The sequence below is a fragment of the Pseudomyrmex gracilis genome, unplaced genomic scaffold (genome assembly GCF_002006095.1).
Source record: "Pseudomyrmex gracilis isolate BER0280 unplaced genomic scaffold, ASM200609v1 scaffold_587, whole genome shotgun sequence".
NCBI lineage: Eukaryota > Metazoa > Arthropoda > Insecta > Hymenoptera > Formicidae > Pseudomyrmex > Pseudomyrmex gracilis.
This window is the reverse complement of record NW_018021171.1, coordinates 9,516-21,673: the sequence shown is the minus strand read 5'-3', so window position 1 is coordinate 21,673 and position 12,158 is coordinate 9,516. Positions and strand designations below refer to the sequence as shown.

At 28.9% G+C, this 12,158-nt stretch overlaps 1 protein-coding gene across 1 annotated transcript in view; it reads right to left on the bottom strand.

Moving 5' to 3' along the window:
- LOC109861119 (laminin subunit beta-1-like) overlaps positions 1-11,758 on the bottom strand; it is a 55,032-nt gene extending 43,274 nt beyond the window's left edge. The window contains exons 1-3 of the mRNA XM_020440636.1: positions 11,414-11,758; positions 8,744-8,882; positions 7,135-7,185 (exon numbers count right to left, since the gene is read on the bottom strand). Of these exons, the coding sequence (XP_020296225.1) occupies positions 7,135-7,185; positions 8,744-8,807 (115 nt within the window). The 5' untranslated portion in view covers positions 8,808-8,882; positions 11,414-11,758. The remainder of the gene's footprint in view (positions 1-7,134; positions 7,186-8,743; positions 8,883-11,413) is intronic.
- Between the last annotated feature and the right edge of the window lie 400 nt (positions 11,759-12,158).

The window sequence follows — 12,158 nt, the reverse complement described above, 5'->3', positions numbered from 1 at the left end:
GTAATATTTCATTATTATATGTAAATGTAATATGTCGATAATATTATTGTAATATTATATTATAATATCTAATATTACTGATATATTGCAATTTTACTGTGATATTGCAGTAATATTACGTGCTATGTGGGAGCTGTCATATTACATATATTACGCTGTTACTTCTATATTATATAGCAGTTATATTCTGTGTTTGCTGAGCTCGTTATATCTGCCGATGTCGCAAAATTGTTAGCAGAAATATATCCAAGCTTGTCGACAAAAAGCAACAGCAAATTGCTGACAAAAATACCGAGCAAAGCTTGATAACTCGAGATCACATTGACGCCAAATATAAAACAAGATCTGTGTGACACATTCTGACAAATTAAGAGCAAAAATCAAGCAAGACTTGCAGTTCAGCTAAATTTATAAAGAATTATTGACATATATCCTAAATATTTCTACAAATTATATACATATATAATATGTATATATATGACGGAATGGAAGGAGTTAATAGAATAACATGTGCACACATAGCATATAGGCTGCGTTCGGGCAGCGCGCTATCCACGCTATTGTATATCCGCGCTACGGCGCGACAGACTGAGCTGTCCTTACGCTGGATGCACGCTGATTAGCAAATCTTTATTAATTAATATCTCGTTAATTATTGCGAATTTTCCAAAGTAGAATAGGACTTTTCATCTTAGAATAACTCCTTCTATCTGCCTACGAGTAGTGAGATGGCAATTACGGGACACACTGTATATATACGTGTTCACGTGTAAATCTTACACGTGAGTTTTTGAATTGAGATTTCAATTCTTGAAAACTTTTTCACGTACATTCAAAATACATTTAAAAGACATCCAGAGAACATTCTATCGTTCTTTGGAAGTTTTTTAAACATGTTTTTTTGAACATGAACGATCGAGATCTGTTAAATTTTATTATATTTATTTGACAGGTTTTATATCATTCTTCTAAAATATTTTTATTGCTTTTCTGTATAAGAATTTTACCATATTAATACATTACTGGCACAAAATTACTGATATTTGTGCCGAGGATAGCCAGTAATATTTTTCTATAAGAGGCGTTGTTCACATTCCAAAGAGAATATCCCGCAAACAAAAAATTAATATGTTCCAAATAAAGAGCTTAATAAAAATTTTAGAAATGTGTTAAGAGCAAAAACCAAGCAAGAGTTGCGGTTCAGGTAAATTTATAAAAAATTATTGACATATATCCTAAATTTATTTCTACAAATTATATACATATATACATAATCTTTATACACAATAAAATCTTTATACATAAAATTACGTTTAAAATTGAATATTTAATTGACAATAATTATATAAATATTAAAATGACAGCTATGTGAAATATTTGAGTATTTATACTTCTTACAACAATTAATTGTCTGTATAATATTTAATTTTAAATAATTTTACAATATTTTAATATTATCAAAAAATATAACTTATATTATGCACGTATATTTATCGTTTAGTAGTACATAATTGATTTTTCCTAAACAGATATAAAAAACGATTAAATATTATGGCTAAACTGCACTCTTTTAGTAGCCCATAATCAAGACTGAATGAGCATATTTTGCAAAGTCTAAAATAACACAGTGTGCCAGCAATGTAGCCAGTATTCAAACATAATCTGTTATTTCAACTAGTGTTGACAGAAAAATAAAAAAAAAGACAATATAAATGTGTCATGCCGTGATGCAAATATTATTGCATCAATCAAGCAGAACTTGCTCAAAAAATGTAGCAGATTTGGAGCATAACGTGCTATTGTCATTTCATTCTTCATTTATTTCTATATTTTTGCTGTGTTGTTTTCTTTACATATCGTGCCTACATAATTTACTCACTATGATGACACAACTGAGTAGAATCTGCTGCAAAGTGCTGATTAAACCTGCGTGCATACTGCTGGCATACTGCTATCATTTGGCTATCGAAGAGAATCAATTAAAATTTTATTAATTGATTCAGTGATAAAAAAGTTTACTGGGAATCAAATGGATAATATCACTGATTTGCAGTGAAAAAATGCCTCTTTTAAAGTTAGATGTCACTAACAGATTAGTTTTACTAAAGAATTAGTTAAAATTTTGCTGATTTACTTAGTAACAAATAGTTTTACTTGAAATCACTAACAATATCACTGAATGCCATTAACATTAGTTTTAAAGTAATTGATTCTAAAAGTTTCAATGGCTGAATTGATAGAGTGCCCGCTTGGTAATCAGAAGGTTCCGGGTTTCAAGTTCGAGTCCAGTCGAGATGATTTCTAACACAATAGGTTTTTTCTACAAAGTAATACTAAGACAACTAATACTAAGACGTACAGAATAACCAAGAAAACTTACTCAAGGACATAAATTATAAACCTAAATCATTTTTTTATATTATAAATGTCATTTTGCTATCAAATTGTGTTGTACAGATTTTGCTTCATATTTGGCGTCAATTTGGTCTCAGGTTATGTTATCAAGCTTTGCTCGGTTTTTGCTAGCTTTTTTAGCTTTGCTGTTACTTTTTATCGACAAGTTCTAGCAACAAAATCCAAGTTTAATGCGGACACAGTTGATGTCAATTTGCTGAGTATTTTTGCTTATATTGCTGATAATTTGCTGGCAAATTGCGAGCAAATTGTTTACTGATAGTATAATATTGCAATAGAAAAACAATATTATTGTGATATTGCAGTAATGTTACGTGCTATGAGGGATGTCTACTGCATTTTCATGGATTATTACAAAATGTCTAGGGAATATATATAATACATCCAGTAGATTTCTTATGAATACTTACCCAGATAACCAAGACTGAGTGAGCATATTTTGCAAAATCTGCAATAACACATTATGCCAGTACAATGTAACCAGCATTCAAACATAATCTCCCCGATAGCCAAATGATAGCAGTATGCCAGCAGTATGCACGCAGGTTTAATCAGCACTTTGCAGCAGATTCCACTCAGCTGTATCATTATAGTGAGTGAATTATGTAGGCACGATACGTAAAGAAAACAACACAGCAAAAATATAGAAATAAATGAAGAATGAAATGACAATAGCACGTTATGCTTCAAATCTGCTACATTTTTTGAGCAAGTTCTGCTTGATTGATGCAATAATATTTGCATCACGGCATGACATATTTATATTCTGTTTTTTTGTTTTACTGTCGACACTAGTTGAAATAACAGATTATGTTTGAATGCTGGCTACATTGTACTGGCATAATGTGTTATTGCAAACTTTTCAAAATATGATCACTCAGTCTTGGTTATCTGGGCTGTTATTTCAACTAGTGTCGACAGAAAAACAGAAAAAAGAGAGAATACAACTGTGTCATGCCATGATGCAAATATTATTGCATCAATTAAGCAGAACTTGCTTAAAAAATGTAGCAGATTTAAAGCATAACGTGTTATTGTCATTTCATTCTTCATTTATGTCTATATTTTTGCTGTGTTGTTTTCTTTACATATTGTGCCTACATAATTCACTCACTATCATGACACAGCTGAGTGGAATCTGCTGCAAAATGCTGATTAAATTTGCGTGCATACTGCTGACATACTGCTATCATTTGGCTATCGGGGTAAAAAGTAAACTTTACATATCATATAGATATCTATTAAAGATAACATGGACGTCCATTATATGTTTCCAATTTTCATCATGGATGTTTACTAGATCTTTAATAGAATGTTCTGCTCTGTGTGGAGTGAGTTTCAATGCTCAATCATAGCAGAGAAAGTAAACACGAAGCAGATATATAACTTAAAAATATAAAAAACAATATGCAAAAAGATAAATATATGAAAATCACATTAAAGAAATATGTGACTCGCTTTCTCATCTTTGTCATCTTTACTGCTTTAGCTGCTTCATATCTGTAGCTACAGCAGCCACAGCAGGAAGAGACAACAATATTAATGACAAAATTATGATGAAAACGTTGATTAGCTCCAAATAATTAAAAATAGTGTGGATAAGGCAGTTAGAGCATAACACCGGTGTTGATGTGTAAATGTGTAAGTAGTTGATTTATTTAAACTAAGTGAGCATATATAGACGTTTCGACCTTCTTTTTAGGTCCTTATCAATATATTCTACAATAAAAATTATAAAAAATTTTTTTAAATAATGATGGTCGCAAAAAAAATTGATTAGAGAACATGTTACAATTGCAAACGCTTGAGATTAAAAACTTACAGAAAACGCTGATGTTATTTTCTTCGCAATATGTTGTACATTTATTTAAAAAAATTTTTTATAATTTTTATTGTAGAATATATTGATAAGGACCTAAAAAGAAGGTCAAAACGTCTATATATGCTCACTTAGTTTAAATAAATCAACTACTTACACATTTACACATCAACACCGGTGTTATGCTCTAACTGCCTTATCCACACTATTATTAATATTAATGACGTCATTATGTTTTTACAGCACTGCCACAACAAGCTATAATACATTTTAAAACACTGGTTGCAAGTGCTGCAGCACTGGCAGTAAATTTGGAACACAATCTTTGTTTGTAATTTTGAAATTTTTTAACGATCTTGTCATCACCAAAATATATCACCAAATAATACTAATGTTGTATACAATCATCATAGATAAGTGAAAAAGAATGTTTCCTAGTTACGAGTTCCTTCATGAGCCGATGGACAAGGGTAGGACACAGAGTTGTGTTCTTCCAATGTCTAAAACGTGTCTTCCGTGTCCCAGATCTGTCTTTTTTGTGTCTCATTCCTGTCCTTTGTTCTTATATTGTACCTGCTGTATCTCTGAGTACATCCGTGTCTTTAATTTGTCTCAATCTTGTCTTTTTTAGTCTTATTCTTGTCTTTAGTTGTCTCTCTATTGTCTCTTTTGTGTCCTGTCTTTAACAAATGACTTACGTACATATTTAGCGTTTTCTGTCTCTAATGTGTCTCGCAACCTGTCCTTCTTTTGTCTTAAACTTGTTCTTAGCGATGTTAAATCAAGAAAACAATGAGACAGAAGATAGTTCTGAGTCAGGCTCAGAAAATCAGAAAAGCAATGAAGATGAAAATCATAGTGATGTGGCGGAATCTGATACTGAAAAAACAGAGCAATGAAGACAAGGCAAAAACGAGAGCAAATCTCAATGACATTTCAGTGCTGAGTACTTCCTTTCTTTCAGATGAGAATTAGTAGAATCTGTGGCATTTCCATGTTGTCTTTGTAATTGTGAACTCGTTGCTATTCATATATGACTATGTTCAGCAGACTGAGCAGATCAGTGAGCGCTTAGTGATTCTTCAATATGATTGGTTTCTACCCAGCAAACAATTTGGTTGTTAGATGTCGCGATTTTGTAGCCAACCGCCATCAAATCCATATCCATTTGTGTCCTCAGTAGGATATGGTTTTAGTGAGTTATGGTGACCATGTTGCGTTTTTTGTGTCTGTGTGTTAACAGCTTTGGCAGCACACAAAGCATGTTTCCGTATTGTAGCGTTTCTGCACACAGTTTCTGTTGCCAGGTCTGCGCAATCAGAAATTGTTTGCTGGGTACACTTAGATCCAGCGAAGATCTAAATGCAAAATTCAATCATATTAAAGAATCACTAAGCGTTCACTGATCTGCTCAGTCTGATGAACGTGGCCTATGTTGCAGTTTATATATAGTGACTTTTTTGTTTAGTTTTCTATATGCACAAGAGATGTTTTAAGGTTTTTAATTTTTATTTCTGTTTTTAATGTAAACTAGACACTTTAATGAGAACAGACACTTTTCTGTTTTTTAACGATTGTGACAGTTTTAACGGTGAACCTCTGTGTGTTTATCAATAAAATAAAAGTATTAGTAGAAAGTTATATTATTTTGTTGGTTGATTGTTCATGTCTTGTATTGTCTTATATTATTATTATATTATATTGTATTGTAATATTATACTCGGGAAAAAATGGATTAGATCTAACTTAAATTTAACGAAATAAAAAAAATGGAAAAATAGATCTAATTAGATCCAAATTAAATCTAAATAGATATAAAGTAGATCTAAATAAATATAAAGTAGATCTAAATAAATATAAGCAAATCCATTAAATTTACACTTTTATATATTATTTAATTCACTTTAGATCTACTCAGATCTACTATAATTAAAACTACTCAGATTTAGTTAAATTTGAGCAGATCTGAACAGATCTGAGGTGATTTAATATAATAGATCTGAGTAGATCAAGAGTAGATCTAATAATAAATAAAAGTGTAACTTTCGGTAGATTTACCTTTATTTATTTAGATCTACTTTATATTTATTTAGATCTACTTTATATCTACTTAGATTTACTTTGGATCTAATTAGATCTATTTTTCCATTTTTTTTATCTCGTTAAATTTAAATTAGATCTAATCCATGTTTTCTCGGGTATTCAACATTTATAGTAAAAGCGATTAAGACTAATTTTGCGTGATGATATATTTGCAATATTATGTCAAGTTAATTATAGTTATATTTTGTGAGTTGATGAAAATTTGTGTTCTTTCCTTTTTGAGGAAGGAGAAGATCCTTATATTGTACTCAAGCAGAAGGCCAGGAATGAGGAAATTTAAACACTTTAAACAATTATATTCTAGAGACACCTTGAGAACATCACAGGGACAAAATGAACATTTTGTACTTTAGGACGCGTTGGAGACACAATAAAACAGGACATGCTAGAGATACCGCTGGGACACAAAAACACGCAGTGTGTCTCAAATTTGAAACATTGGGTGTGTTTAGACGAAGCTAGCGCTACGTAGCGCTACGTAGCGTCTTCATGTAGCAGTTGCAATTGCTGCGTTACTTCTGCTGGACAGTATTGCTACGCGCAGCATGTTCTATAGAAGTAACGCAGCACTTGCAACTGCTACATGAAGCCGCTACGTAGCGCTACGTAGCGCTAACTTCGGCTAAACACACCCATTGAGACACACTTTTAGACACACTTGGGACACTGTTGGGACTTTTCCTTTTGTCTCAATTCTGTCTCAGGGATGTCTTGTTCTACTCTTGTTCATCGGCTCATGACGGTTGTTCCAAAGTTTAATTACAAACATGATTTTGAAAACTTTTGAATTCTCACACCTCTTATTGATCCTCTGTAATCCCGTGATCCATATTGAGAATCTACAGATCCTAAAGAAAACAGTAAAAAAGAAAGAATATGTAAATGAAATTATTAAAAAATGTAAATGTAAAATATTTATTTCCTATAAGAAAAATAGTACAAATATTTTAAGTTATTGTAAGATGTTTAAAAAAACGTAAATATTTTAAGTGAATTTAGTGCATTTGTAAATAAGGCAAAAAATCGTTAATAAACATAAATTTGCAAATGAGACATTTTCGATTTCTTTTTGTTTTTGATAGTTTTGTGTGTGTGTGTGTGTGTGTGTGTGTGTGTGTGTGTGTGTGTTTACAGAGTGTGATAAATTAGTGTAAAATCTTTTGTAGGCGGGTAGAAGGAGTAAACCTGAGTCAAAAAGTCCTGAACCATTTTTTTCTATTACATATAATAAAGGAATAATTATTGAATAAATCAAGCCAATCAGCGCCGACGTTTAGCCGGACACACGTCAGTGAGCACTGGTGTGCGTGAGCCGCGCGGAGCCTCACGCACACCAGGCGCGTGGTTAACTGATGTGCGTTCGGCTAAAGGTCGGCGCTGATTGGCTTGATTTATTCAATAATTATTCTTTTATTATATGTAATAGAAAAAAATGGTTCAGGATTTTTCGACCTAGGTTTACTTCTTCTCCCTGCCTACATGAGATGCTAAAGTAATTGTCGGATACCCTGTATACACACACACACACACACACACACACACACACACACACACACACACACACACACACACACATTTTATTTGTATATGTGTTTTGTGTTTTTATTTTTATTACAATTGAAGCAAAAGTAAACTAGATGATGTTTTGTTTTACTTTATTAGAGAAAATTCAAAATAACAACCTTCCATAATCAAATATGTATGAAAAGTACTTTTACTTTAATAAAATATAAGATATTTCTTATAGCAAATGTAACGAGTTTTCTATACATGTTTTGTCACTAACAAGTAACCAAAAAATGTAGTACTTTAGTTACTGTTGTAATTGTTAACGTGTTATAATCTTAACGTTTAATTATGTTCATATTTTTTAAGTATGTAATATATTTGAGGCACTATCTACTGTAATGATAATATGTACAAATATACGCAATTTAAGTCATGAATATCTTATCATTGAATAATTATTTTAGCGTATAAATGTAAAGATCTGCATTCATAGAATAGTTAATTTTAAGACCGAAATAAGCTTACTGATATCAAAAGGAAGGGTCACGAGGTTACATAGCTCTATCTAATCAAAATGGATAAAGAATAATCTCATTATATGAAATGAGCAAAACGCGAACCTGAAAAACGCGATGTTTCATTTATCTAAAAAAAAAAAGATTTTTGTCATATTGCTATGTATACTCGTAAATATTAACGTATGTTACAATATATATAGCGTGTAAAACAGAGCATTATTATTATTTAAGAACAGTTTTTCTTGATAGAGAAATATTTTAATAATGTATATAAATTTTTTAAGTTAATATATAGTTACTATACATATATGTATATGTAATTTTAATTTCTTGTATAATAGACCTAATATATTAAAATACTTGATACCAAAATACATACCTGCTAAAACAGTTAATACAGTAAGTAAAGAGAAACCCACATGTCTATAAAAAGCGTAGATCATTTTTCGTATTTTTCTTTCTGTGTTTTGTTGATATATTTAAAAACCATTCCAAGTCATCGATGTTAATTTGAAAGTCTATGTAAATAAAATATAATGTTAAAATACTATATATAAAAATATGATGTGAAGAAAAAATATATGTTATCTGTTATAATTGGATATGCGTTAGTTTTACAAATAAGTATTATTTGCTAATTGATTTTTACCAACACAGCAAAATGTAAAATGTTTTTTAGGTCAACGTTTTCTACCGTTATCACCAAAATCATATTACAAATAATGTTATAAATGATGAGAGTTCTAAATTGCAAATCAGTGACGTCATATTTATGACAACAAAATTACGTCATAAGTAACAAGAAATGGATATACATAAAATTTCTTGAATATATAATGTGCAATTACTAAAAATGTATATAGTTTAAAATTATCTTCAGTTTCAGTTTTATTTTCTATATTTTACTATATACAATACTAGAGATAATTTTATAATTCTATAAATTTTTTGTTTTTTCTAAAATATATGTATTATCTTTTTTTATTACACAAGAATCTGTGAATATTTAAAATTTTGTAAAATATTAAATATTAAATTGTTTTATTAACTAACATTTTGTATTGGTTTTACATTTATTTAAAACTATACAAGAATACTTAGTTTTTACATTTCCTTAAATATATTACCTTTAAAAGGATTGTTATCTTTTTATTTAATTAGATTATTGAACGGTGTATTTTTTACACAAAATCATTTTTTTTCTTAACATGACAAAAAATAAATTTATAACTAAAATACGAAATATATTATTTTTAATTAACGTCACTAAAGTTATAAAGAGAAAACTTGCAGATAAAATATTTGTATTATTTGCTTTTCATTACGCATAAGTAAAACACATAACGTACAACAAAAGAATTAACTATTGTCATTTCGTTACTTCGTCAATTACTATGACTTCAAAGTGACGATTAAAAATGGAGATATTTTTTTAACAATAATATATCTTTAGATAAAAGACAAATATTTAAATAATATTTTATTTACTAATATTTTATTGTAGCAATTTTGTATTATTATTATTTTATAATATTTAGTACACCAAACACAAACAAGACTATAAATAGATAATTGTCTTAAGGATATTATCTGGTCTAGATATCGGTTTTGAAATTAGGTTTAGAAATGTTTTTCAAACAGTAAAAAATATAAAGATGTTTAGTTTTATATGTGTTTATGCATAATTTTGCTTTTCAAATATATTGTCTTTAAATCATAATTATATGAAAAGTTATAAAGTATTTTGTGAGCAATAGAAAAAAATATACGTTACATGTTGTAACAATTGAGAGCTGTTTATCAAGATCATCAATTCTAAAGATTGCTTTACTTTTTATAAATGTTCTTATGTTAACTACCTAAATATTGCTTAAAAACAATTGCTTAAAAAAAATAAATAATGGGGTAGCGTTATTACACCTAATAATCAATTTTTGCTTTCTATTTTAAACTTAACATTGACAAGAATAATAAATAAGAATAATAAAAGTAATAAATGTTACAATTCTCTTACAATTCTCTTCAAAGTAATAATCTAATTAAGCAACAAGGGTCTCGAAATAAAAAAATAGTCAAACAACAAAATTAAAATTTACGAAGAACGTATTCAGATATGTGTTGCCCTTTTCTTATAAAAATAAAATAAAACTAAAAAAAGACAAAAAATCTAAAACTATTTTCCACCTTCATCATGTATAAAACGTGTGAAAATAATAATTACAAAATATTAAAATACGTTAAACTGTAAAATAACTGGAAAAATAGTCATAAAATTTAAATATTTGAAATAATAAAATAGTAAAATTTGAAATAATAAAGTAAATAATAGAACAGAAAGTGAAATTAAGAGTTTTAGAAACTTATATATAAACTTATATATATAACCTTATATATAAACTTATATACCGATTCTTGTATAAAACAAGAACCCTCAAATGCGTCTGGAACAAATAAGTAATAAGAATAAAATAAACAAGACAGAAAATTATACAAATAACAGAAATTAACAAAAAATTAATAAATTAAATGGAATTTTCTGAGTCTTTATCTCCAGAAAAACAAAAATGTTTAAAATATCGATATAGTTGCCCGAGAATGACATATTTGTTACATGTTGTTAAAATTTCAAGTTAATTCATCAATTTGTTCTTAAGATATATCAACAATTTTGAAAACTATCAGTTTTAAGAAAAGTAAATATATGTTACAAGTTTTTACGCTTTATATATATATTAACTTTTGTGCGTATGATCTTCTAATAGCTGTAACTTGTTAAAAATGTTGACTAATTTTAACTACTTTGACAAAATAGTTTTTATGTTTTAACATTCCGTAGAAAAATTAATCTATTTTTTTCTCTAGACTAGACAATTCTCTTAAATCGTATGTGAATCTTATACTCTATAAATAAATTATTAAATTTCAGATTAAAAAAGAATAGCAATGTAATTATATACACATAGAAAAACAAATATCTAGAGAGATTCGTGTATATAACACACAGTAAATAATTTGTACTATAATAATATCTTTATTTTATATCACTTACCTACGTTAATTAAAATATATAGTTATAAGATCCAATGAGAAATATATGGTTTTTTACTCGAGACAAGCGCTAAGCATCAAAGTGGCGCTTCAAGTATATGGCACGCTGTGATCTCAACACCGAATTCTTTTGTCAAACTATCTGGCTGTGCACGGTTATATCACTATGTGAACTCGATCTGTTATCTATATATGTAGTAGAGTATATGTAGTATGTTATTTATATATGTAGTAGAAAGAACGGTTCAACAGGTTTAATTAGGCTCCGCAGAAGAATACTTCCAGAAAACTTTGAAACAATGAAAAATGGAAAATGCATTGAACGCGTCTCTTACAGTTTCCTTTGGCTTGCTCAGTCATAACTGAAGGTGTTCATCAGTGCCGTATATAGAGTCTCTCTTGTATGAGGGATCAAATAAGCGGAGAGGGAATGATAGAAATTTGAAATAGTGGGAGTGAACAACCAGTAGACTTTTAGATAAAACACATGTGAATATATATGTATATATATGTGAATACATATGTATATATTCACATGTTTTATCTAAAAGCCTACTGGTAAATATAAACATATATATGTATATATTCACATGTGTTTTAAAATATGTATGTGAATACATACATATTTTTTAAATCTTTGTTTAATCTGTAATTATTTGTTAAATGCTCGAAGTATTGACTAACACATATGTTTAAATATTTGTGTATTCTAAAAATAATATTGTGTCTATCTCAAGACAATATTA